The sequence below is a fragment of the Notamacropus eugenii genome, chromosome 4 (assembly GCF_028372415.1).
Source record: "Notamacropus eugenii isolate mMacEug1 chromosome 4, mMacEug1.pri_v2, whole genome shotgun sequence".
Taxonomy (NCBI): Eukaryota; Metazoa; Chordata; class Mammalia; order Diprotodontia; family Macropodidae; genus Notamacropus; species Notamacropus eugenii.
Window position 1 is genome coordinate 35,973,258 of NC_092875.1, and position 27,682 is coordinate 36,000,939.

The 27,682-nt window shown below is 43.6% G+C and overlaps 1 protein-coding gene across 7 annotated transcripts; it reads left to right on the forward strand.

Moving 5' to 3' along the window:
• Positions 1-353: 353 nt before the first annotated feature.
• ANAPC7 (anaphase promoting complex subunit 7) lies at positions 354-27,619 on the forward strand. 7 transcript variants are annotated; one of them, XM_072600491.1, is made up of 12 exons: positions 354-617; positions 704-1,001; positions 11,502-11,688; positions 13,164-13,283; positions 16,649-16,760; positions 17,210-17,363; positions 18,073-18,215; positions 20,423-20,540; positions 21,228-21,424; positions 24,575-24,799; positions 25,258-25,408; positions 26,677-27,619. In XM_072600491.1, exons 2-12 carry the CDS (start codon positions 901-903, stop codon positions 26,864-26,866), a joined length of 1,698 nt encoding a protein of 565 aa, XP_072456592.1. In that variant the 5' UTR covers positions 354-617; positions 704-900; the 3' UTR covers positions 26,867-27,619. The 7 variants fall into 7 exon arrangements, with proteins under 7 accessions (XP_072456592.1, XP_072456596.1, XP_072456593.1 ...); XM_072600496.1 differs by lacking the exons at positions 354-617; positions 704-1,001 and adding exons at positions 1,523-1,542; positions 14,883-15,030; XM_072600495.1 differs by lacking the exon at positions 354-617 and having other exon boundaries at positions 726-1,024.
• Positions 27,620-27,682: the final 63 nt, after the last annotated feature.

The window sequence follows — 27,682 nt, forward strand, 5'->3', positions numbered from 1 at the left end:
AAAACTCCATTTATTCCTAGGCTCTCTGGTGTTTTGAATGGGCTGCAAATATACTTTTGAGATCCTTTCTAGCACAGAATAGCTGGAAGAAATCTTTGAGATCATGGAGCCCAAGCCCTCTCATTCATTGCTGAAGCTGTCATCCCTATTTTAGTTCCAGAAACGGAGGTGAGGGGACTTGTCCAGGGTCACTCAGCTAGTCGGTATCCGAGAGGAGAGGTGAATCTGGTCTCCCCGATTCCAAGTCCGGGGCTCCAGCCGAGGAGCCACCTAGCTGCTTGGCTTTACAAATGAGGCAACAGAGGCGGACAGTGACGTCCCCAAGGGAACACAGCGAGCGAGTGTCTGAAGTCGGATTTGAACTCGGGTCTTCCGTGGAACGCAGACGGGAGCCTGGGTGCTCGGTGGGAGGCTGGGGGCTCACAACCGCGGCCAGGACTCAGAACAGCAGCGGGACGGAGAAGGATGGAGCGGAAAGCACGTGGCACAATGACTCGCGCAAGCGCGGTTAGCCCCAACGGTTAGGGTTGTCTTGTGCGCGCCTGATGAAAAGATTTCATTTGCCCTTAGAAATTTGTATTCCTTTGAAGGAGCTGAAAATGACGATAACTTCCGCGGTAGGAGCAAAATACCTGCTTTTTCCTCATACATAATACGTTGTGATAGTACTCCCAGAAGGAACGAGGGTTTTTTTTTCACACAGGCGTCGTCCTAGTCTCCCGCCCGTTTCAGCGAGGGGGCCTGACGAGGACCCCGGGCCGGCGGCCATTTTGGCGCCTTCGCTGAGGTGCCGCTCGCCGCGCTCGTCGCCGCTGCCCTCCCCTCCCCCCAGAGCCTGCCGGTGTCCGGTCCCCGCTTCGGCCGCCGCTGGGTCCTCGCGGCCCCTCCGCGAAAGCAAAGATGAACGTGATCGACCACGTGCGGGACATGGCGGCCGCGGGGCTGCACTCCAACGTGCGGCTCCTCAGCAGCCTCCTCCTCACTATGAGCAACAACAACCCGTGAGTGCGGCCCAGCGTGAAAGGTCCGGTGGGGGGAGGGAAACGGAGTGGGGAGGGCCCCTGGGGGCGGGGTCAGGGGCGCGCACCTGAGGGGGTGTGGCTAGGGGGTGCGCGGGCCAGAAGTTGCGAGCGAGGCTGAGGGGGGCGGGGTTAAGAGGCGCGCGACTGAAGGGGCGGGGACTTGGGAAACAACTGAATTGGGAGAGGCGGAGGAGCCTGAAGGGGCGGGATTAAGGGGAGGCAGAGTGAGGGGGCGGGGCCAGTGCGCACCTGGGCCGGAAGAGGGGCGGAGTCAGTGAGTAGCCTGGACGGGGAGAGGAGGCGGGGTAAGGGAGCGCGCGCCTGAGAGGGCGGGGCCTTGGGAAGTGGGCGGGTGGGATTTGGACGCGCGTGCGCGCCTGGGGGCGGGGCTTGCGGGGTCGCGGTTAGGGTTCTCAGGTAGTCTGAGCTGAAACGGGGGTGGAGCACTGGAAAGGGGCGTGACTAGGAAAAGGGGCGGGTCCTTGGGTGTAACTGGCTCTGGAGGTGGGGCTCCGGGCAGGTGCGTGGCTGGGGCGTGGGGGCCAGGGCTTGGCATAGCGGGTGGGGCAGGGCATGCCCTAGGTTGGGCTTCTGTACCCCTTGGTAGGAGTCTATACCCCTTGGTAGGAGTCTATACTGGAGTAGGCTGGGGGCGGGGGCGGGGCGGCTGGAGAAGACTCTTGGGAAAGAGTTTGGAACCTTTGGTTATTAAGTTTCATAGTTTGAATTTCCACATCTCTCCTTTTTTCTCCTGGTGATCCTAGAGCCAGCACAAGGTACAATTAAAGCGAGCAGCAAAATTACGTCTGAAAGCGCAACTGCTTTTTCCTTTGCAGTTAAACATATTTTCTCATCTTATTAGGAAACAGTGCTGAATCTAACATAAAGGTACAGATTCATGAGTTTTCTTGCGCGTATGTTGACGGTGACCTAGATGACATTGTATTACCAGCTGGTGCAGAATGTTCTCATGACCTTTTTTTAAAAGTAACTCTGTCCTGCAGAAATCTAAGTTCATTCACCTAGTGGATGGTTGGTTGTTCTCCTTCCTCTTCAAAGAGGACCAATATGACATCACCATGATAAAGTGACATTTCAGTGTGTCCTACTGTGACTGATCAGACCAAAACAGGCTCGGAATGCTCTACCACAGGTTGGGCACAGATAGTTCCTGTGAATATTTGGGGTGGATATCCTGCGTTTACTTTGTGCTGTCTCAATTCTGCTTTGCTCATAGAGCACAGCACCTTTTCTGTTATGGGCACGCCATGCTGAGCGGTCCTGTGCCAGTGTCTCCATGTTGCACAGTCAAATCCAAAGTTCTTCAGAATGCCCTTGTATCCTTTCTTCTGATCACTATGCGATCTCCTGCCCCATGAGAGTTCTCCATAAAAGTCTTTTTGGCAAGTGTACACTTTGCATTCGAACAACGAGTGTTCTAGTGGATACTTCTTTTTGAAAACTGTACTCTTATTCTGAAGTTTATTAACATAATCTTTAAACTAGAAGAAAGAAAAACAATTCAATCAGCATGTGAGAGAAATTGTTGAATGTAATACTAATACTTTGAGGTGGCTGGGTTGGGAAGTGGATAGGGCTCTGGTCCAGGAATCAGAAAGACTTGAGCTCAGATGCAGCCTCACACACTTCCTAGCTGTATGATGCTGGGCAGTTCATTTGACCTCTCTCTGTCTGCCCTGGTTTTTCATTTGTAAAATAGAGATAAAAGCATCTAGTTCCCAGGGTTGTTGTAAGATTCAAATGAGGTCCTATTTGCGAGGCACTGTATGAATTTGGACTGCTGTTATTCTTATTACAGTAGCCTCCTAATGATTCTTCCTGCATCCAGTCTCTGCACTCTGTTCTGGCTTCCGTTCAGCTGCCTAAACGGTATTCCCAAGGCATATCCCTTATGTCCTCCCCTAGGATCTGCTGTGGTTTCCTTCTATCTCTCATGCTCCTCACTCTGGCTGTTACAGCTCTCCATAGTCTGGTCTCAGCCAACCTTCAGTTTATTTCACTTTCAGCGTTAACATTGTTTTTGTTCCAATTAAACTGTCTTAATTGCTGTTCCCTAAGTTTGGCATTCCATCTCCCTTTTCTCTGCCCTTGCCTAGGCTGTCCTGCATATATGGAATGGGTTCATTTCTCACCTCCATCTCTCAGAATTTTTAATTTCCTTAAAGGCTCAGTTCAGATACCACCTCACCAGCCTTTCCTGATCTTTCCATTTGTTAGTGCCTGTATTTCCTAATCTAAGTACATATTGCATTTCCTGTAAGGTCCCTAATGGCAAGGCTTGTTTTCTTTGTTTGTCTTTATATCTCAGCTTCCAAGAAGGAGGCCTTGGCTTGAGTAGGTAGGAAAATGTGGGATGAAGAGACAGCAGGCTGGACTGGTTTAGGGAGAGCAGTGCTCCAGAGGTAGGTGAGCCTGTGCTGGGGACCCTTACGGTCTGATTAGGATCCAGTGGTCTGGATATCCCAGGTGCTGGGGAATCACAGTAGGGCGACAATAATATGATGTAGTGGAGAGAGTATAGCTGTTGACTTTGGAGATACCTGGGTGTGAATCCAAGCTTTGAAACTTGGTTTTGTGGATTAGTTTATGTAGACTTGATGAACTGTAGATTCTTCATTTTACAGTGAGGATTATAGTATCTGTCTGTAGAGTCTACCTTAAATGGATTATGCTAGGATCCATTGAGGTAAGAGGGAAATATTGAAGTATAAGCTCTTATTAATCATTCATTTAGTCAGTAAACATTCATTAACTGTCTGCTATATGCTAGGCACATGCCTGTGATGGGGACACAACAGTGAAAGAAGGATCACATGCAAACAACCATGTCCAAACAAGCTGTATGCAGAGAAACTGGAAATTATGAGCAGAGAGAAGGCACTAGAATGAAGAGGGATTGGGAAAGGCTTCTTGTAGAAAGTGAGATTTTAGCTGGAACTTGAAGAAAGCCAGGAGGCTGAGATGAGGAAGGAGAGCATTCCAGGTGTGAGGGGGATAGCCAGTAGTGTGGTACAGTAGCATGGAGTCATGAAGGCCCGAACCAGGATGATGGCATTGTCAGAGGAAGAAAGGGGAGCAGATTGTATGTTGGAGAGATGTTCTGAAGGTAAAATCGACAGGTTTTGGCAACAGATTAGATGTGAGGGGTAAGAAAGAGTGAAGATTCAAGCTTGAAACCTCAATTTCAAGCCTGGGTGATTGGGAGGATAGCGTATCTTCAACATTAATAGGGGAGTTAGGAAGGTGTAGGGGGAAAGATAATAAGTTCAGTTTTGGACTTGTTGAGTTTAAGATGTCTATAGGATACCCAGTTCAAGATTTGTAATGGGCAGTTTGAGATGCAAGACTGTAGGGTAGAATAAGTAGGTTTGAAAATCATCTGCATGGAGACAATAATTGAATCCATAGGAGGTGATAAGATTACCAAGTGAAATAGTAAAGAAGTACAAGAGAAGGTCCAGGACAGAGCCCTGGGGGCCACTTACTTTTAGAGGGCATGACCTGGATGAAGAGCCAACAAAGGAGACAGGGAAAGAGCTGTCAGATAAGAAGGAAGAGAGCCAGGAGAGAGGATGTCCTGAAAACCTCCAGAAAAGAGAGTCGTCAGAGGCAGATGAGGTTTGAGAAAAGGCCGTTGGATTTGGCATCGAAAAGATCATTGGAGAGAGCCGTTTTGGTTAAATAATGAAGTGGGAATCCAGAGTGAGAGGATCCTGTCTAGGATTGTATAAGCAGTAAAGAGGAGAGCCAGGAACTGAACGCACATCTTCTGACTTCAAACCCATCCTTCTTTCTACTGCACCCAGCTTCTAGATTGGTTCAGAGTGTAGCCTTGAGGCTGAAGCTTCCCCACCCCTGGTTCAGAGTTGGAAAGACTCTAAGGTTGAGGCTGAGAGAATTAATACATAGCTCACGTTCAGGAGAACTTTAAAGCTGACGCAACTTTTTCCTCCTAACACCTTTGTGAAATCAGTCTTAGAATCACAGAATGTTTGAGCCAGAAGGAAACTAACTGTAGGTGGTGATGTTAACCACTCCCTTTTAATAGTAGCAGGGAAGGGGTGGCCCAGCTAAGACACCAGATCATCACTTCACACACATTTCCCAAGGGCCTTTCATGTGCCAGATACGGTGTTAGGTCGTGGAGTTAGAGTCAGAAATGGTATTAACAAGTTAGAAGTTTAGGCCAAGTTGAGTGAGATGAGGTTTTTTTTTTTGATGAGGTTTTTTTAATATGATAAATCTAAAGTCTTAGACGTCTTGTAAAAAAAAAAAATCAGCTGTATGAGTCTAAGATGGGGAAACTGTAAGGACTAGACAGGAGTTTGTCTGAAAAAGATCTGGTGTTTTCAGTGAAATGCAGAGAGTTAGTGATGTTAGCCATGCCATCTTATCCTGCATTTAGAGAAGTGCAAGAGAAGTGCAGTGTCTTCAGGATCAGGGAGGTGATAGACCAACTTTACTTCACCTTGGATCTACCTGATCCAGAGTCTTGTGCTGGAGAGTGCCCTTTAGAAATGACTTTGATGAGTTGGAAAGCAACCAGAGGATGGCAGTCAGGATGGTTAAAAGCCCTGGGTTTGAACTATATCAGGATTGTGATACTGGAAGAAAACTTAGGAGAGAAGTGAGAGCTGGTTTCAAGTATCTTTGAAGGGTTGAAAAGGGATTCCACCTGTCTGCTTGACCCCAGAGAGCAGAGCCAGGGTAATGAGTAGAAGTTTCCAAGAAGCATATGTTTAATTTGATGTAAAGAACAATTTCACAGCAATCCAAGCTCTTCAGAAATGGCCTGGGCTGACTCAGGGAGTACAGAGGTCTTCAGATCAATGCTTGAGGATTGCCTCTTAGGAATAATTCATGGTTAGTGATAGGTTAAAAGAAATGGCCTTAGAGATCCCTTCCAACTCAGAGACTGTGATTTATGAGACTGTCTTCACAGTTCTGTGAGGTGGGCAGTCCTAGCCCTGTCTTAAGTCCTCATCACAGCAGCAGGTGTGGTGCTGTGAAAGAGCACTGGTCTTGGATTGAGAACTCAGTTTGGCCGGAGCTGTCTAACCTTGGTGGACCTGATCTGTAAGACGGGTATAATGATTCCTGTACTACCTCTCTGGCTTATTGTGAGACAAGTGCTTTGTAAAGGATGAAGTGCTTTAGAAATCATCATTTTTAAGATTCCTTCTACTCACAACATTTTGATTCTCTGACCAGTTTCACACAATATGTACACTGTATTCCAGACAAATTGGCCTACTCTTTATTCCCCATTCTCAACTTCTGCCTCTGGATATTTTCAGAGGTTACTGCCCTTCTCTGGAATGTTCTTTCACTCTTGCCTTCCAATTCTCATCCGTCTCCTGGACCTAGCTCAGAAGCTACCTTTTCTATGATCTGTCCAGGTAAAAGTGTTCTCTTCCCCCTCACATTTTCCTAGAGTACTTAATCTAACTCTCTCCTTTGTTCTCATCACGTGCTTTGTTGTTGTTCATTCACGTCTGACTCTTTGTGACCCTATTTGGAGTTTTCTTGACAAGGATGCTGGAGTGGTTTGCCATTTCCTTCTCCAGTTCATTTTACAGATGAAGAAACTGAGGCAAAAAGGATCACACAGTAAGTGTCTGAGGCCAGGTTTGAACTCACAAAGATAGTTTGTGAGGCCTGGCACCTAGCTGTCCCTTATATTAAATGTATTTATGTATGTGTCACATTTTTGCTCCCTCTGTAGAATGTGAGCTCCTTGAGGGCAGTGATTGCGTTAAAAACAGATCTTTGCATCTATCAGCAGTGCTGAAGAGGGCTGGCCTTGAAGTCAGGACAGCCTGGGTTCAAGTGCTAATACTGACACACACTAGCCCTGTGGTTATGGGCTTCAGTGTCCCAGACAGCTCTTCAGGACTATAGCTGGGAGAAGAGTGGCTAATATGCATCAATGAGAGGGAGTTTTCATCCTAAGACTTCCATATACTGATACACCCAAAGGTTTGTACTGCCTTCTTCTCCCTCCCCCAAATCCTCAGCACCTGGTGTAGTTTTTTTACGTCTATGTCAAATAGACAATAAATGTTGAATTGAACTGTCATCATGAATAGCAATAAGTGGCTGCGCCAAGTATTACACTGCTGCGCCTTGTCTTGCTTGGGGGCAGGTGGTGTTGCAGTATGATTGAGAAACTTTTGTGGGGTAAGACTGGAAGAGGAGGTAAGATGTGGGAAAAACAGTCTTTTTCTACGTTAAAAAATTATTTTTAACTTTTTAAGTTTTGTGTTCCAAATTCTCTCCCACCCATCCCCCCCTCCCCAAGGGAAGCAGTATGATATCAGTTATACATGTGAAATAAAAATAAAGGAAGTGAGAAAATTATGCTTCATTTTGTACTCAGAGTTCATCTGTTCTCTCTCTGGAGGTAGGTAGCATTTTTTCATCATTTGGAATTGTCCTTGGAATTGTCTTGGATCACTGCATTGATTAGCGTAGCCAGGTCTTTTACAGTTGTTCATCATTACAACATTGCTGTTACAATGCGATGAGCTCCTGGTTCTTCTCACTTCACTTCGCATCAGTTCTTGCCATGTTTTTCAAGCCTCCCCCTTCCCCCGATTCTTATAGCACAGTAGTAGTCCATCACAATCGTAGGTCACAGCTTGCTTAGTCATTCCCCAGCTGATGAGCATCCCCTCAATTTCCAGTCTGTCACCTCAAAAAGAGCTACTAGCAATATTTTTGTATGTATAGGACCTATTCCTAGTGATGGTATTGCTGGGTCAAGGGTTGCACGCAGTTTTGTAGTCCTTTTGTTCTCTAGAGTGGATCAGTTCACAGCTCCATCGACAGTTAACTGTTCTTCCTGTTTTCCCCCGTTCCGTGCATCATTTGTCATTTCTAGCAGATTGTGTGAAATGTGACCTCAGTTATTTTAATTTGCATTTCTCTGACCAGTAGTGATTTAGAGCGTATGTTCATATGACTATAGCTAGCGTTGATTTCTCCTGAAAGCTAGTTGTTCGTATCCTTTGATCAGTTGGATAGTGGCTCTTATTTTTATAAATTTGACTCAGTTCTCTATATATTTGACAAGTTAGAGAATATTATGTATATTATATATATCTGTATTGGAGAAACTTGCTGTAAGATTTTTTGATATTCATTTTCTATGATATCTTTTAGCAAAACATAGTTCTCCTGATTATCTCTTTTAATGAGGTCTGTTTTTGCTTGGTCTGAGGTCATCACTGCTACCGCTGCCTTTTTAACCTCAGCTGAAGCGTGCTAAATTCATTCCAATCTTTCATTTTAACTTTGTGTGTGCCTTTCTGTTTCAAGTGTATCTCTTGTAAACAACATGTTGTTGGATTCCACTTTCTAATCCATTCTGTTACCTGCTTTCAATTTTATGGGTGAACTCATCTCATTCACATTCACAGTTACGATTACTGTGGCTTTTCTTCCATCCCCTTTTCTTCTGTTTCTTCTCTCTCTCTTTTTATCCTGTCCCTCCTCAAAAATCTGTTTTGCTTCTGATTACTGCCTCCTGTTTCTCTTATCCCCTTCCCCTCCTGTTTCCCTGTTGGGTAAGATAGATTTCTGTACACAACTGAGTGTGTATATTCTTCCCTTTTTGAACAAATTCTGATGAGAATGAGGTTCCAGCATCGCCCGCCACCTTCCCCCATTTCCTCCTCCATTGCAAAGACTTTTCTTTGCAACCTCTTTTATGTGAGAATATTTTTCCCATTCTGCCACTTCCTTCCCCTTTTTCTCAGTGCATCCTTCTTTTTCACCCCTTCTCTTTTTGTTTTTTGAGATCATTTCAACGTAATTGACTCATACCTATGTTCTCTGTGTAGACTCCTTTTTAACTGCCATAAAAAATGATAAAGTTCTTAAAGGTTACATGTCTCATTTTCCCATATAGAAATGTAAACAGTTTAACTTTATTGAGTCTCTTATGATTATTCTTTCATGTTTTACTTTTTTATATTTCTCTTGAGTCTTAGGTTTGAATATCAAATTTCTGTTCAACTCTGGTTGCTTGAAAGTCCTCTATTTTTATTAACTGTCCATTTTTTCTCCCTGAAGAATTATAATTAAGTTTTGTTGGATAGGTGATTCTTGGTTGTAATCCTAGCTCCTTTTGCCTTCCGAAATATCATATTCCAAACCTTCTGTTCCCTTAATGTGGAAGCCGTTAAATTTTGTGTGATCTTGACTGTGGCTCCATTATATTTGATTTAGTTTTTTCTTTTTTCTGGCTGCTTACAACAGTTTTCCTTGACCTAGATGCTTTGAAATTTGTCTGTAATATTCCTGGAAGTTTTCATTTCGGGGTCTTTTTCAGGAGATGATTGGTGGATTCTTTCAGTTTCTGTTTTAACCCTCTGAATCTAAGGTAGCAAGGCAGTTTTTTGGTATAGTTTGATGAAATATGATGTCGAGGCTCTGTTTTTGATTGTGGCTTTCAGGTAGTACAGTAATTTTTAGAGGAATTCTCCTTGATCTGTTTTCTATGTCAGTTGTTTCTCTGATGAGATGGTTCACATTTTCTTCTGTTTTTCATTCTTTTCACTGTTGTTTATTGTTTCTCGGTGTCTTAAGAAGTCATTATTCTTAAGGAATCATTTCTTCAGTGAGCTTTTGTGCCTGCTGTTTCGCTTGACCTATTCTGTGCTTTGTAAGTTTTGTTCTTCAGTGAATTTTTGTGTCTCTTTTACCATTGGGCCAATTCTGTTTTATAAGGGGTTCTTTTCTGTTATTTTCTGCTTTTACCAGGTTGTTAATTCTCTTTTCACAATTTTCTTTCATCACTCTCATTTCTTTTCCCAATTTTTCCTCCACTGTGCTTATCTTTTTCTTTAACTCTTCCAGGAATTCTTGTTGGGCTTATGTCCAATTAGTATTTATTTTCTTGGAGGCTTTGTTTGTAGTTGTTTCCACAGTGTTATAGGTTGCCACTGTGGTAGCTTTTTATATAGTTGAGTTCTTTGTTTTGGTTGTTTGCTCATTTTTTCAGCGTATTTCTTGGTTTTGAACTCAATGTCAGAGTTGGCTTCTGTTCCCCTGGGGATGGGGAGACGCTGTCCCAAGCTTCAGACTTTTTTGCGCTGCTGTTTTCATAGTTAGTTCTAGGGATCTGCAAGTTTTCAGTGCTTCCGAGGTGGTGTGATGTGGGCAGTGGTGTGGCCCCTTTGCCCAGGAAGCTGCTGCCTTTGCCCCTTTGCCAGCTGCCTCCAGGGCCTGCTGCTGGTGCTGCACGGTGTGTGTTCTGGACCAGCTTCTGCTCCAGTGTCACAGACCTCTCCTACCTCAGGTGTCTTAGGCTGGAAAAATGCCTCCCCCTGAGCTTTTGTTGGCGCTGCTGCTCCCAAAATTGAAGACATTATTTTAAAGTTGTTTAGAGGAAAATGTTGAGAGAATTCAGCTGGTTTGCCGCCTCTAAGTTGCCATCCACAAATGTTCTGAGAGTTTTTGCTGAGCGTCTGAGAGAGGACTGTTAGCACTTGGAGTGAATCGTTGCCTTGAGTGATTGTCCTCATCCCCAGTTGAAACCACATCTTTTCTCTTTTAATTTCTCCTTTCACCATGAGTCTCTTCTGCCCACTTCTTCCCCAAAAGAAAAAAACTTTATCTGCTAACTTCTGGTTCTTGCAACAGTTAAAACATGCTGAATTCTATCTTTTTCCTTTTCTTAACTCTTCACTTATTCAGATTCTCTCTCTCCAGGGTTGGGAGTATACATCTGATTCCAAATCTGTCAGAAGAATCACTTAGTTAATATTTCAGTTTTAGGGTTGTGTGATCGACACCATTTTAAAACAAACGCAAATGAAATTTTTGCATTTGGAACCAACTCTGTGTAAATGGTGTATTTAAAATTCCCCATCGTTGTGGGGTTAGTATTCTGAGACTGTTGCAATTTTGGAAGCATTTTACTCATAAACAGATGACTAAACAAATGACTAAAATGTAGTGATTGCCCAGCCGCGCATTTTCATTAGTGCACTTTGAGCATCCTTGAGTGGGAAGCTGACTTTCCCACTGTCCGAGTAGTGTTGACAGTGAGGAGACCTGGTTTTTGTCTGTCTTTAGTGTTTACTTTAGAGCATTTCATTTTGTTCCATGTGATTTATGAAGTATACAGTTTCTACTAGCAGACATTTAAATCTAAGTTAGCTATTACTTTTGGTTTCTGGAGATGTTGAAAGATAGAACATCTGGAATATTTGATTACCTTTAACTAAATTTTGGTCAGACCTGGTGGATTGATCGGGTTTTTGGATCTTTGATCAAGTTCAAGATCATTCTTTTTGTAACTGTGTTACTATTTCTCTGGATGTGGAGCTCTGTTTTGTGCTTTATTCATTCCCTCTTTCTTGGACTAGGACCTGGGCGCACTGTGTTTAGGTGCTTCATTAGTTTGGAGGAAGAACTTATTGGTGGGACGTGTTGTTTTTATTCCCCCAGTGAATTATTTTCTCCATCTCAGAAGTACCAGCTTTTGGTCTACCATGCAGATTCTCTCTTTCATGATAAAGAATATCGGAATGCTGTTAGCAAGTACACGATGGCCCTCCAGCAGAAAAAAGCCTTAAGTAAAACATCCAAAGTTCGACCTTCCACTGGCAGTGCTACTTCGACTCCTCAGAGTCAGGTATTTGGCAACACATATGTGATGGTTTGTTGTGTAACACAGGATCCTGGAAAATAGAAATGGTAAAACTGATTTCATTTCCTTTTCCTGGCACTTTGAAAATAACTGTCTGATGTTGGCAAGTTCATTTTTTTCCTTTTAATTCTAAAAAGATTTATTGATATATTCTGTTTTGACAACAAAGATACTTTCTAACACAAAGCCAAACACTCTGAAGCAGCACATTCTCTGAAAAAAGTTAACAAGGTGATAGAGTCCTGAAATGGTATTTTTTTTTTTTTGTCTCCTTAGTCAATAGTAGGAGAAAGAATCCCAACTTAGGAGCCATGAGGCTTGACTTCCCATTTTAGCTCTGCTGTATATAAAGTGTGTGACCTTGGATAATTCCCTTTCCTGCCCTGGGCTTCATTGCCCTCAGCTGTAGAATCGAAGGAGTCAGGTCAGACAGTCTCTGAGGTCCCTTCCAGCTCTCTGTACCAGTTTAATAGGCAGAAAAACATCCATTTCCCCTGGATGTTTCATAGGCGTGTTAAACTTGGTGAATTCTGTTTTGGATGTATTCTTACTCCCACCCTGCCAAATGACACCTCCTAATTCCCAATTTCTTTCAAGGACATCCTCAGCTTTCCACTTAGGCTAGCAGCCTTGGAGTGAGTCATCTCTGATTGTTCACTCTCGCCTTCCACGTGAAGGTAGTTGCCAAGTCTTATCAGCCTGCAGATTATTTCTTGTGGCCACTCACCTTGCTGGCTGCTGTTCCAGGTCAGGGCCTCCCTGCCTCCAGCCCTTCCCTTTTCTAAGCCACATTCTTATGGCCTCCATAGACATTCCTGAAACCTGGTCATTTTCTCTGTTTGAAGCCCTTCACCAGCTCCCTTTTCTGCCCCGTGCCACATTAGTCCCCTCACTCCATTCTGGGTTCTTGCCCAATGGACTGACTTGCTTGGGCCTGCAGCACCCTCCTCCATTGCCTTCTGTCTTGAAATCCCTTGTGCACCCTTGGGCCAAGCTCAGCGACCACCTGTAACGAGAGGCCTTTGCTTTTTGGCCCAGTTGTCAGTCTCCAGTGTGCCCCCCACAATTGGTTTGTATTTCTGTAGTATTTAGTAGTACTGGAAGTATTAATTTCCCCCCACTAAGCTATAAGTACCTTTAAAAAGCTTGGTAGGTACTAAAGATTGTTTTATCTTTTGCTGTTCCATCTCCCAGCTTTTAGAGATACAGTTCAGATGATGCCTTCTCCATGAAGCTTTCTTCGTCTTGCCTAAGTTTTCCACAGCTGAGCAGCCTCTCCACTTATCTGATTCTCCCTTGTATAAATAGCTCATTTTGTTCTTTCCCCTGTTGAACTGTACTCTTCTGAGGGCAGAGCTTGGGTTGTGGCAGCTTTCACTTGTTCACTGAATTGAAATGAAAGTGAAGTAGATTAGCATTTTGAACTTACTTATAATATTTTTGTCTTTGTCTTTCAATAGTGTCTTCCATCTGAAATTGAAGTGAAATACAGAATGGCCGAGTGTTACACGATGCTAAAACAAGACAAAGATGCAATCGCTGTCCTTGATGGGATCCCCTCGAGACAGAGAACCCCTAAAGTAGGTTGGTTTGATAGATTTTCAGGCCCATTTCTGGTGGATGTTTTTCTGTTTCCCCTTTCTCTTGCCCATGTTGCCTATGAATGCTTGTTTACACATGACTTATCCTGTTGCAGGCTCTACTGCTGAGGGGTTCAATTTAGGGCAATTACAGGGAAAAAATTCCCTCTCCAAGTCAGCAAGTTGGGCTGAGGGAGATGTCAGCTGGAATGAATCACAAGGATCGTTTGTTATTTTGGTTGGTTTCTTGTCCTAGGAAATAGTATATTGCCAGTAGAAGTTTGGCAATCATTTTATTTCTAAAAAATTTCATCTTATCCGCCTATGGTTTGTTTGAAAAGCTATACTTGCATCTGGATAATGGGAATTGGTTTGTTACCTCCGGATAATGGGAATTGGTTTGTTACCTCGTTTGCTAAGAATTCAAGAACATTGTGCCCTTTTGTACACACTCAAGATGTGGGATACATTTATATTTTATTGTACAAGGCATCATTAATCAGAGTGTTTTTGAAAACATTGTAATTAAAGAGCAATGGGAACTTTTGCACTCAGGAATAAATTTATATTCATATTCAGTATCTCCACATCACGCCAAAAATCCACTGAGACACTCTTCATTTTGTACATCTTGTTCCACTAACAAGGATTTGCATCTAGGGTCAGAAACAGTACATCTGGTTTTTTAAGACAGGGGGTTATTAAAAAACCTTAGGGTTCTGTTATATTTCAGTTAGTTAGAGCCTCTGAGTCTGGGTCTAGACTAGGTTTATAACTTCTGGACCCCCAAAGTCGTCACCTTCCTTCTCCTGTTTATATGAAGTGAGTTATTCATTACTAAGCATAAAAAGTGGCTGATAAATATGATCACTGTTTGTTTAAACTAATCCCAATAGTTGAGAGAGATTTTGATAACTTTTAAGTCAGTTGTTTTTAAAACCAGCATAATATCTGGCCTAAAATGTAACCATATTTACTGCTGATGGCTCCATTAAAAGCATATTAATTCTTTCATACAATTAGCCCAGGAGAGAAGAAATCGCTGTCCCCTTCTGCTAACTTGAACTTCCTAGGAATGTCCCTTACCCTTATCCCAAGAGGATTGAGTTTTTCTGTTTTCACATAAAGTAGAATTTTTTTTGTCCAGGAGAGGTGTAGTTCTAATTGAAGACGTGTTACTCCTTACAGAAAGGCTTTCCAGCTGCCAGTTCTGAATGATAGTGTTTCTTTTTCAGTAAATAGATATGAGATTTCTTCCTTGATGACTTATGGGGTTCTTGGAAGCTCTTGGAAAAAAGTGATGAAGTAGTTGAGTTTTGTAGACACCTAATGCCTTACTATTTTTTACCTTCCATTCTAGGTGCACTAGGTGATCAGTAAGGTTCCTTTCAACTCCCAGATTCTGTTACTTTTATTTATTTTTAATGGGATGATTGACTTGCAACACACAGAAAACTAGAATATTTCACTTTTTTCTGTGTAAGATAAGTTTACATTGTGTTGCAACCTCCTGTCCTTAATTCTGTAATAGCTAGGAGCAAACACAAAAGATATATTCATCAAATATAATATTTATACTTTTTCTTTCTTGTCCGTTAGGGAGTTAACTGGGCTTCTCAGTCTGTGTAAAGGACAAGGAAGTGAGTCAAAATGCATCTAAATGAACTTCTGTTAATGTATGGTAAACATCGCCACACATTCCCTCACCTTTTAAAGGAAAACTCCAGTGATAGGTTATAATAACTTAGTAAGTATTCAGTTTTCTTAATAGGAATACATCTCTCACATAAAGGTTCTTCATTTTGCCTTAGAAAATTATAACTGCTTGTGTTTGGAACTATGAGATTTGTAATTATAATGAGATTTCCAAGGAAGGGCTTGTTTTGAAGAAAAAAGGATTGGCTATCCCATTAGAAAATACTGCAAATCAGATTGGCAGTGACAGTGAAGTAGACTTAGAATATACAGAGCTGACTTGTATCACCTCCACCAGGACATGCCTATCAGGCTTTGTTTTGCAAGATCTGGTAGTTGAGAAGGCGCCTTTTACCTCCTTTATTGGAGACACTAGCACTGGAGTCTTCCTTTAAGCATTTCCCTTTTTATCAAGTATTACATTTTCAAAGAGTTTAAAATGGAAAGCCTAAAGTCAGGGAGAAGGTGGTTTGCATTAGTGCATGGCTTGAGAACGTGTCATATTAGATGAGTTTATGTACAGTAGGCCTCTGTTCAGAGTGGATGTCCTTTACTCTTTTGGATAAACGTGTAGGTGTAAAATTGTATGGCACAGTCATAGAGTACACAGCAAGTCATAATCTAGACCCGGAGAACTGGAGAAGACACACCTTGCTGCTTTTTTTTGCCCTGCCTGCCTTCTCATAGGTCTATTCTGAGGCCTGATGGGATACTGAATGTGAAAGTGCTTTGTATAAAGCGTTATGTAAATGAAAGCCACAGGATGCACATATTCATGCCCCAGTGGGACTGCCTAATTAGGTCCTTGATAACGGCTTTGCAGTCCAGCTAGTTTTGTTTTTCTTAACTAGGTATTCTAATTTTCTAAAACATAAACACTGTTATATCCTCTGCATTCTCTTCCTTTCAACATTTTTCTTTTTCTTCAGAATTCATTTTACCCTCTTGCATGTCTAGAAAGGTTTGTTTTAATAAAGCTTTACTAAATCACGTACTTGTGTGTTGTGCCAAAAATGTGGAAGTCTTTGCTTACTAGCATTAAAGAGTGTGGATGATCTATGTGTGATTATCACCTGGGAGGGGAGGTGTCAGATGGAGTCGTCCTTTGCAGCTTTCTTTTGGCAAGTGCAGATCGTAGCCCTGGGTCAGGCCAGACTGATTAGCAGAGGGAGGCCGAGCATTCCCTCTCTGGGGAGCTCAGTTTGACACTCCTCATGTAGTTATGCCATTAGTTCCTCTTTCTTGTGCCTTAATTGTAATTAGATATTAAATATAAAAACCCAGGAAACTGCTTGGGGAATTTTCTTGCTGTTTTGAGGACAAGAAAGAAGAAATCTAGCTAGTACACACATGATACTAATATTTTTTGAATGTAGCATTTTCCAGTTTTCAGATGCAGGAGATTTGGTATTAGACTTGACTGAACTGTTTGCTGTTGGTTTGGTCAGCCAGGGATCCCTTGGGCCCTCTTGTCTACATGGGTCATCTTCCCATGTAGATGAGAGGGCCCATTGGACAGCCAGATTCACTGCAGGGGGCAAGGCGGGAGATGGCATTTTCCTGGAAACCTTGGGGTTCTAGTTGGTAATAGGGACTAGAAGTCCTTTGTGGTGAATCACTTAGTTTACACTGGGCTTTTCTCTTTTTTTCTTGATGACTGTTGATTACAGATAAACATGATGTTGGCCAACTTGTACAAGAAGGCAGGTCAAGAGCGCTCTTCTGTGACCAGCTACAAAGAGGTGCTGAGGCAGTGCCCCCTGGCTCTGGACGCCATTCTAGGTAGACATGCTCTTCTCCCTCATTTTGTATAGGGCTGCGGAGTCAGGTGTCTCAGGAAAAGTTTACATTGCTGTTTAAAATGAAATGTTCTAAGATAGATTTAGGGGTGATGGGGGCACTTGACTGCTGACATCATCTAGTACCTTGAGGTTTACAAAGTACTTCCTTACAGCCTGATGAGGTAGATAGCACGGCTGTACAGATGGGGAGACCGAGGCACCAAGCAGTTCAGTAGTTTGCCCAGATCTACAGCTCGCATGTGGCATAGATGGGATTTGAACCTCGGCCTCCTGACTCCCAATCTCCTGCTCTTTCCATGACATTTCTCTGCTGCCTGATAAATTAGGATCAGTTTTATATGAGCGTATATTCTCACTTAGCCCAGGAAAAAGTTGTATTTGTCAAAATGGACAGTATCTCTCACCTCCTGTCTGTCTCTCTTGGACTAGGTTTATTATCCCTTTCTGTAAAAGGTGCAGAAGTGGCATCTATGACAATGAATGTAATTCAGAGCATTCCTAACTTGGACTGGCTTTCAGTTTGGATCAAAGCATATGCCTTTGTGCACACTGGTGACAACACCAGAGCTATCAATACCATCTGGTAAGAACCACAGACAATTAATTTAATGTTCTCCCGGCCTTTACCTGGTAGGAGTTCTAGTGTGGCCAGCTTGGCTTCCCAGCTAGGGAGAGGGCCCTTAGCACGGTCCATTTCCTGCTGCCAGTTGCGTGTCCCTGGGGTATTGTCAGCTGCTCCACATTTTGTTTACTTGTTCCTCTCCATGTTAAATGGCCCCAGAGGTAATCATCTTTATTGGAGACCTGTTAAAATGTAAAATTAGGCTGACTGTGTTCAAGCTTATACTCTGGCAAAGTGGATCTCCTTAGTAAGCTGTGCAGGAATGGCAGGTTTGATCCTGCAGAGGACCTGGGACCTCTGGTCATAGCTGGCCTGGGCTGGCTGTGGAGAGAGTGGGGGTGGGGAGGTTGCACTCACATCTACTGATTCTCTGGAAAAAAAAGAAATTCTGGATTTTGAGATTAATAATCTTATCTAGCTTTATGGCTGACTAATGAGTAGGTGTCACCATTGGAAACTGTTGAATTACATTGTGTTTGGTATCCCTTAACTATCAGCAAAACCAAGACCAGAAAGTTCATTCCAGGTATTGTTTTTTTCTGTTATTCAGTATAGTTAATTTAATATGATCCCCGTTTTGTTTTTTATAAGCTACATTTTTAATTAGGAAACCCACTTGTATTTGATGACTTCTGTGTGTTTGTTTGATGTAATCTCTAATATCTTAAAGTTCTCTAGAGAAAAAGTCCTTATTGAGAGATAACGTGGACCTGCTGGGGAGCTTAGCAGATCTGTACTTCCGAGCTGGAGATAACAAAAACTCCATTCTCAAATTTGAACAGGCCCAGATGTTGGATCCCTATCTGATAAAAGGTAAAGTCGGTTTAACTCTGGGAAAGAAATCGAGAGACATAGGAAAAGGAGGAATTAATTCCTGTTAAAGTTTTATGTGGAAATCACCTGTAAACCAGACCGTGATCACTTTTTCAGACTCTGCTTTTTAGTGACATGATCCTCAGGGGTGTCTCTGTTGAAATGATTCTTGCATGTGTTACCTGAATTGCAGGTGATCTCTTTCGGTGATGCTGAGTTAGTTTCTCTCTTTGTACCCAAGCTGTTCTTGTGCTTTTGTTATTTGTTTAAGAGTTCACTGAAAGAATTTAGATGATGTCCCAGGGAGTCATAGTGACCTGTCATTCTGTACATGACTGGTGGGAGTCCTTCACGAAGGCCTTAACATAGAAGTTACTAAGCAGTGGTGAAGGAAGCAAGCAGTTAGGCTCAAATAAGAAAATCCAGCAGCATTTTCACCTCTTGACTTGGAGGTGAGCCCTCGTTCTCAAAGGCTGCATTGGGAAGGCTTTGAGTAGGGGCCTATGGACAAAGTGACCATTCATCTGTCATTCCAGGCCCTACCTCGCTAAGCTCTGAGGCTCATCACTAGACTGGCTGAAGAGGGTACAGGTTTCAGCCACAGCAACTCTGGCAGAGCCTGTAGTTACCCAAGAGCCAAGATAATTGGGGAGGGAGGGCCTGACAGCTGCCCTGATGAAATCACAAAGCCATTTCCTGGCCTTAGAGAGAAGGAAGTGCGTTGAGGAGGACGGAGTGGGCATGCTCAGTCAGATACAAGGCACCAGTAAGGATAATGCATCTGTTGGGCACGGAGCATGATGCTACAACAGCAGGAGGAGAAGAACAATTTCATCTGTGACTGAGAGGCATGCCTGTTGTGCAGGATAGACTCAGGAGGTCAGGGGGAAGGCCAGACAGTGAGCTTAGAGTCACCAGGCTTTGGAAGAGTTAGGGCTGGAGCTGGACATTTAAGGACCTTGCTAAGGGAAGGGGTGGGAAATGAGCAGAGCCCCTCTGAGCTAGGAGCAAGGGCTTGTGCTGAGGAGCCTCAAGGAATGACAAAGGGTGGCTCAGGTAATGGCAGGTTCTGAGAGCCCAGTAGATAAGCGCTGGGGAGTCATTTCAGGTTCCTGAGTAGGTGTGTCACAGAGAGTTGTAATTTTAGAACTTTAAGGCGATAATGATGACATTAGGTAGGTGCTAATAGGAGCTTTAAGATTATGAAGTTAATTCCTCAAACCACCTTGTATGGTAGGGAGTACAAGTATTAATCTTTCACAGATGAGGAAAAGAAGGCCCAGAGAGATTAAGGTAAAGGAAAGATCAGCTTACCGTAGTCACCCAGCCAGTAAGTAACAGAGCCTGGATTCTGACTGTGGCCTCCTGTCTCCAGAATTCCTTCTGTGGGGCTTCTTTTGTAGGCCAGGAAACAGGTGAAACAACTTGCCCAGAATCCCTCAGTGAGTTAGAAGCTGGTGCCAACATCCACATTCTGACTCCCATTTCAGGGCTTCCACAGCATTTTCAAAGTGGTTTGGAAAATCTCCATAACAGGGAGAATTGGGATGGGAGAGAGGGGAAGGCTGGAATCTGATACCTCAGCTTTAGAGGGTGCTGCAATTGGGGAGAGGGGAAGCGGGGCGGTGATTTCTCATGGGAATGGTGACCAGAGAAGAAAAGATGAAAGACTTTGAACATCATATATGGGAAATTTTGTAAACAGGATAGCAAATGGGCTCTTGAATAACCAGACCAAAGCAGCAGATTGCTTTTTCTAGAACTTTTAATAGGTTAACTTTTTTTTTTCTAAATGTGACTGGTATATTTAGCACATCAAGTGTGTACTTCCTAACTTGTGCCTAGAGCTTTTGGCACCAGAAAAATGATGGCATGCTTTCTTGAGTCTGATGCTATGCCCCACACTGGAAGAGGGAGTCAGTAATTCCTGAAAATAACAGGCAGGCATTGTGTCTGATCCTTTGGCTTATTGCATGTGTCTGTCATTTTTATGATGCAAAAAATAGAATAAGGCAAACAGGCAGAGGAGGACACAGGCCGGCAAGGACGGAGCCTAGCTCCTGTGTGGGTTTGGGCTGGTGGGCAGGTGGGCGGGAGTGCAGGGGCCGCCAGCTGCTCAGCTCTGCTCCTATGCACAGGAAGGGCTTTCTCAGACACACGTTATTTAAGGTGAGAATCCACCGAATGACTCTGGATGTTTATTTTAGGAATGGATGTCTATGGATACTTACTAGCACGAGAAGGGCGACTTGAAGATGTTGAGAACCTGGGCTGCCGCTTATTTAATATTTCTGACCAGCACGCTGAGCCTTGGGTAGTGTCTGGGTATGCCTTCATGCTCTTTGTTTCTGTCTCTGTCCTCTGTACACCAAAAAGTTTTTAGTTTTAGATAAAACTGAATACTTAATAGTGAGAGAATTGCCTGGGTCTCCTAAATGAAGTGTGTAAAAATAATAATAGCTCATAACAGCTAGCACTTATATAGTACTTAGAAAGTACTTAACAAATATGGTCTCATATTTGGGATGGGAGGTAGGTGCTATTATCCCTGTTTTACAAATGAGAAAACTGAGGCAGACATGTCAAGTGATGTGCCAGGACCACTGGCAGATCGAGTTCAGTGTCTAAAGCTGGGTTTGAATTCAGTCATCCCAATTTTAGGGCTAGCATTACTTTCTGCACCACTTACCTGCCTCTAAAAGCAACTTTGTTACTGATACAACTTTAAATTATTCTCATTTAGTAGAATAAGCCCAGATAGTTAAGAAAATTTCTCCTTCCTCAAAAGATCTTTTATTTTAAGAGACTTTCAGTAGCTGGGTCTTTGACAAGCATCTTGGATCAAAATCAGAGGTGTAGATTATAGGAGTGGTTTATGTAAAGAAAAGATAACCTTGGTGTTTTTGGTTTGTAGATGAATTTAGAGCTTTCCCTTTTGGATTTTGGCTGAATAATTAAGGAAATTTCTTGTAGTGCTTCTGATAATTAATCTTGGTCATTTTTTTTCTCTAGATGTCATAGTTTCTATAGCAAACGATACTCTCGGGCCTTATATTTAGGAGCCAAGGCTATTCAGCTCAATAGTAACAGTGTCCAAGCTTTGCTGCTGAAGGGAGCAGCCCTTAGAAATATGGGCAGAGTTCAGGAAGCCATAATCCACTTTCGGGAAGCCATACGACTTGCCCCTTGTCGGCTGGACTGTTACGAAGGTAAGAGCAGGCCATTGGAGATGGAATAGTGCTGCTACTGATCTCTGCATTTACTTGGCTTCCTGATGCTCTGGAGTTTTGTTTCAGATTCTTAGGAATTCACCACGCCTCCATTTTGGACAGCTTTTTCCCCCTTGTTTCCTTTCTCTGTAGTGTGGTCTTTTTGAGGGCTAGAAATGTTATACAGTCTTTGCTCTGAATGCCTAGAATGGAAGGTTGTCTGCTACCAGGACAGGGCTGGGTGTGGGAACCGGGAGGTTCTCTGAGCCCGAAGTGGGGAAGGTTTGGCTTACGTTTTGCTTTCTTTTAAAAGATATTCAGGTTCGTGTGAACTTGACTCCAAGAGTTCAGACCAGCCATGCTTGCTTCACTATCACTCAGTGACTCACCTCACAGAAATTCAAACAGATCTTATAAATGTACTTCCTCCCAAGGAGATTTTTATAAAAATGTAAAAATAGACTTAGAAGCTTAGGACTGATCTTACTCTCACAGTTAGATAAGTTAACAAATTTGAAGAAGAACAAATCTGTGGTGATTAAAGCTCGATAGATACAAATCTTTTTTTAAAAAAAGTTTTTATTTTTAAGCATTCCTTTCACAGCTTTCCCCTTCCCCAAACAAACTTGCAGTGGCCACCAAACAGGACTTTTGATTTCTTTCTAAACTCTGTTCTTGATGGGGAATACTGGACTCTGTTTTTTCTGCTGTTGTTAAGACCCCTCTGATGGCTCCCTGTTGCTTGAGTGCAGCACCCTATTGGCCAGTGCTTTTTCCCTATCTCTCTGCCTTCCTCCTTTTAAATAGGCCATATGCTATTTCCACAACCAGATTCTTGTCATGGTTTTCAGGGACACTTTGAAGAAGGCAGGATCTCTGGCTGGTACAGCTCGTTTGTTAATCATGTTCTGTGCATTTGTGTCTAGGCATCTGAGGACGTAGTTTACATTCTGGCTCCTTTCTTGGATTTTTGTTTCCTATGCCCTTTAAGGTGTTTCCTGCTGTTCTTCAGTGTAGTTACTTTATCTAAAGTATCTAGTTGGATGTATTGCTAGTTTGGTGACTCCTGTATCCAGTTGGATGGGTATAAGTTAGCTTCTCTTCCTCTTCTTTGTCAGTTTAAAGCGTTTTTTATTAAATTTGCAAGACTCTGGGCAAATCCATTCTTATTGGCTGTTTATCATAGCATTATAGGGTTAGAGTTGCAAGGGGATCTCAAGAGATGATCTGTTAAACGTTTAATTTTACAGATGAAGAAACTAAGAGGTCAAGTGATTTGAAGTCACACATCTTACTGATGATTTCCATCACTGGCCAGCTTGCTGCTCCTGCATCTCAGGTCATTTTCCAGAAGTTCAAACCCTATTCTTGGACACCATCATTTTAATCAGCCTCACTTCTTTTCATTTTTTAAAAATATAATTTAATTTTTTCCAGAACAAAAATCTATCCCTCCCTCTCTCCCCATTGAAAAGAAAAACAAAACTGTAATAGAAAATATGCAGTCAAGTCAAATAGCTGTCGGCCACGTGCAGAAGACATTTGTTCATTTGTACTTTAAGCTCGTTACTTCTCTTTGAGGGGACGCTTAAGCAGACTCCATCGTGGTTGGTTACCGCATGGATTCATGCCAACTTGTTTGTCCTCACAGTGTTGTTATCGTTACATGACTTGCTTTCCTGCTGCTGCTTACTTTGCCCTGGATTACTTGCAGCCCTCCTTCCCATTTTTTAGAGCACAGTAGCATTTCATTGAATTCATGTACCATAATTTCTTCAGCCACTCCTCAGCTGTTGGGTGTCCTCCTTAGTTTCCAGTTCTTTTCTGCCCTCCTTCACATTTCCTTCTCTAGCCTGGTGATGACAATGGGACTTGCCAGCCAAGAGAGTTTGTGGCTAGAAAGAGTGAGAATTGCTCCATGGCTAATGAAAACATTGTCCTGTTCACTGGTCATTGGTTTTTGGTTAAGTAACCTCAGTGTGGGGTAAGAGTCAGTCATGGAGCTTTTTCTGCTAGTTGGTTTTAGGTGGGAGGACGTTGGGGAATCTGCTGGTGACTGGGCAGGCTTTAAGTGTAAGATGTATTCTGTGCTTCATGGTTCAGAGAGATGTGTGCCAAGGTCTTCTTCCCTGTGACTTCCCCTATGTTAGCATGGGTGAAGGAATGGGCTGTTCTTAAAATGATCACATTAAGTATTTTACCATAGAGACTGGAAAAAAGTTCAGTAGCTGGCTAAGTGCCCATACCTGTAGTCCCTGCTGCTGAGCAGCCAAAGCTAGTTGGATCAGTTGAGTTTAAGGGCTCTGAGTAGCAGACAAACTAAAGCCAAGGAGTCCTCAGTACTTAGTTGGGCACCAAGACACTGAGCTGCTGGCAGTGGAGGGCCTCCCAGCTGCCTCATGAAGCACAAAACAGCCTAGGAGGGAAATGGACCAGGTCAGAGCTTCCATGCCAGGCATGGGCCTGCCCTTCCAGCCTAGGCAGCTAGGGAGACCTGGTCATCAAAAAGGGGGAGAAGATAGAAAAAGAGAGAAAAGAAAACTAGTCATATGATTTGAATCTGTTTTGGTTTTTAGGGAATTAAGTATTTTTTTTCCAGTCTAATGGAACTCTTTCATGTCATTCAAAGCAAAACATTTCCTTTCTCCTAGTCTGTCTGACTAGCTAGGTCTTCTGCTCTGCCAGACCATCACATTTGGCCTGATCTTACACTACAGAGGCCAGTTTGGGTTTGCCTTTAAACCCAAGTCAAAGATAATTGGAAGCCCAGCTAACAGTCACGTGCTTGTTGCTTGAGAGGAGAAAGAGGATTCTTCTTTCTGGCTATTCTCTTGGTCACTTTGACTCTCCCAAGCTGAAGTCTCATGGTTGCATAGCAAGCTCCTTATGGCTCCAGTTATGGAGATAGTCCCTAACACTCTGGGTGCACAATGCAGGCATGAAGGCTTTTTCTGTTTCCTTAGATGCTTGAGAGGGAGAAACCTTTGTTATTCTGAGAGCCCTCTTTGGCTTATTTCATTCTAGAAGCTCTCCCTTGGTCTGCCTCTTGACAGGCTTTTACCTTGTAGACCTTCAGGTGGTCAGTGGAGCAGTGTGCTTTGGAGTATTAATGCCTTTACCCCTCCTGTCCTGCTTTGTTTCCTTCCTTAGGTCTCATTGAATGTTATTTAGCCTCTAACAGCATTCGGGAGGCAATGGTAATGGCCAACAATGTCTATAAAACCCTTGGAGCAAATGCACAAACCCTCACCCTTTTAGCCACTGTGTGTCTTGAAGATCCAGTAACCCAGGAGAAAGCGAAGACCCTGCTGGACAAAGCCCTGACCCAGAGACCAGACTACATCAAGGCAGTGGTGAAGAAAGCAGAGTTACTTAGTAAGTTTGTACAAATCCCAAAGACTGGTTAGCCAGCACTGACTGCCACGAAGCATCGTCATTCATGTTAACTAGAGTGAGTGGTTGCTATCGGCCAGAATTTGTGTTTGTGCAGTGTATTTAGCCAGATGTTGTCACTAGTGAAGGACACATGGACCAAGAAGGAGCCAAATCATTTTTGTCAGAAAACCAAATTGCATTTTGACTTGTGGTTTGAGCCAGTGCAGCAGCAGTGCAGTGAAAGAACAAGAAATGGAATTCTAAGCCCCAGTGGGACAGGAATTTGAATGAGCTCTCACTTCTGTCATCACTGTGCTGTTGCCAGTTCTAGAAATAGATTGTCAGGTTGGGATCAAGGCTGTGGTCGGTTGGATACGTGAGGTAACAGGGCTGAGATGGAACTGTCCTTTTCAGCTGACCCTCTCAGTGGGACAATGAGGTAATCTTGCTCTCTTCAGGCAGAGAACAGAAATATGAAGATGGCATTGCTTTGCTGAGGAATGCACTGGCCAATCAGAGTGACTGTGTGTTACATCGAATACTGGGTGATTTCCTGGTAGCTGTCAATGAGTACCAGGAAGCTATGGACCAATACAGTATCGCTCTCAGGTAAGGCTTCTGGCCTCTTCAGACATGCAGGTTTCCCCTTGAAGAAGAATGAGCGTGATTGTGGAGATCCTGTTCCCAAGTGGTGGACAATTTTCTACATCTATTAGTTGCATTAAAAATGACAGCATTTAGGGACTGGTGGCCTTATTTTGCGTTGCTGGCTACTGTGTTCCCTATTTCTAAATAAATAGGAACCTTATTATAAAGTCCATCTGACTTTTCCCAATTACTGAGTCACAGAATGTGAGAACTGGAATGTCCTTGGAGAGTTTTTAGTCTATTGTGGTATGGGACAAAAATCATGGGATTTGGAATCAGACTATTGCTACTTGTGATTTGGGACCTTAGGCAAGTCTTTGATTCTCTGGACCTTGGGATCCCCCCTAGTCACTTGAGATGAAAAGGTCTCTGTGAGCCAGTGAAATCTCTTATTCTCCCTGGGACACAGTTTCCTTATCTCTAAAATGGAGCGTTGGGCTAGTTTGTTTGTGAAGTCCCTACCTTCTGTAACTCCAGGATCCTATGATCCCCTTCCTTGACAAAAGGGCTATCCTGGGGCCCAGACTGGTAAAGGGACTTGATCAGGCTAAAGCCCAGCTCTGTCTGGTGTCTGTCTGCTTATCAGAATTCCATTCAGGAGATTTCCTCGGGTGTCTGACTCTCCATATGCCCCATTCTTGTCTCTGTCCTCCAGATGTGGGAAGTTTTGATAACTTGATAGGACTATTTATTCCATATGCTGAACGGCCTTGTGTGTAGCCAAACATCCAGATCTCACCCATTGTGAAGGCTGCTAGACTGCAGAAGCGATCTTTAAATTGTCACACCTAATGTGGGCCTGAAACAAGCCTTAAGTGGTCGTTCAGGTGAAGCTTTGCTTGGAATCAGGAGTCAGTTTGAGTGGGTGATGAGGGGAACACATGACAAGTAGGCTGCTCGGTGGTTGCGAATTTGGAGAAGTCTGGAACTTGGACATGGTGATGGTATCTACTGACTTATGGCCTGCAGAGATGCTAGGCTTAAAGGTCACAGGCTCACTGTATTATGAGCTTCACAGAACCTCAAAAATTGAGTTTTTAGTTGAGGAAATTGAAGCCTTCAGAGGGAAGGTAACGTGCCTAACCTACTGTCTGGGGTAAAAGTCTTTTGCTCCTCTGGTCTCTGAGGAGCAGCAGTAGGAGTGATGCTCACTCACCAGGATGTTGAAGGATCAGTGTCTGGAACAGGATGTGACTTAGGACTGTCTCCTTTGTTTCGTTGTCTTTTAGTCTGGATCCCAATGACCAGAAGTCTCTAGAGGGGATGCAGAAGATGGAGAAGGAGGAGAGTCCCACCGATGCCACTCAGGAGGAAGACGTGGATGACATGGAAGGGAGCGGGGAGGAAGGGGACTTGGAGGGCAGTGACAGTGAGGCGGCTCAGTGGGCCGACCAGGAGCAGTGGTTTGGCATGCAGTGAGGCCTCTGCGCTCCCCGTGGATGGCAGCAGCTCCGAGCGGCCTGAGCAGAGCCTGGGCCATCCTTGGCTGGGAAGAGTACCGTGTTAGCTCAATGGGGAATTTGGTTTTCTCACTCTCTCTTCTCAGTTGTAACTTCCTTTTTGAAAACTGAGCCTGCCAAGCTCTCAGAATCCTACCATGAGCAGTCTGGGAAGCATGCAAGCGTGCTTGAGCTCTTTGTGCACTTTGGTTCTAAGTCTCTGACTCTGAGTAAGATGCTTCATAGGGAATGTGGCCGTGTGATGGGAAAGAAGGACTGGCCCAGGGAGGTGTGTGCGATCCTGCTACTTTCTGAAGGGGGTGCAAGTTGGCCCTTTCAAAAAATGTCCCACTTGCTAACAACTCCCATAGGCTGTTCAAAATCTCCCTTTTAATTTGGCTTCTTTCTGCAGTGTTGGTAATGCCTTAAACTGAGACTTGATATTTTGCAAACATTTTCCTCTGATAATCTAGTGACTTGCCTGTCGAGCCCTGGCTCTGGTCATCACCGGCTAGAGCTTGTTGCAGGGCAGTGAATGTGGGAGCCCCTTCTCTTAAGATTCTAGCTCCACATTTGCTGTAACCGTAGAATAAAGCCGCTTTGGGTACAGGGATGGAATCCCTCTGACGGAAACGAAAGCCACTCTGCAGCTCTTGTGTTTCTTTTCTCCTGCCCTGTCTGGTCTCCAGGAATAGCTGGAAAAGTAATTTTTTTGTTAAAGGTTTTAAAACGATGCTGCCTCATCTGCGTGTGGGTGTCATTGTGTGCCAGCTGCACGCCAGCCGCACCTCTTCTG

Excerpts from the sequence above, each read along its gene's own strand:
- ANAPC7 (XM_072600491.1), top strand. The coding sequence starts at position 901 with ATGAACGTGATCGACCACGTGCGGGACATGGCGGCCGCGGGGCTGCAC. Across the intron at positions 20,541-21,227 it reads GAGCCTTGGGTAGTGTCTGG|ATGTCATAGTTTCTATAGCA; the intron begins GTATGCCTTCAT and ends TTTTTTCTCTAG. Across the intron at positions 24,800-25,257 it reads GAAGAAAGCAGAGTTACTTA|GCAGAGAACAGAAATATGAA; the intron begins GTAAGTTTGTAC and ends TGCTCTCTTCAG.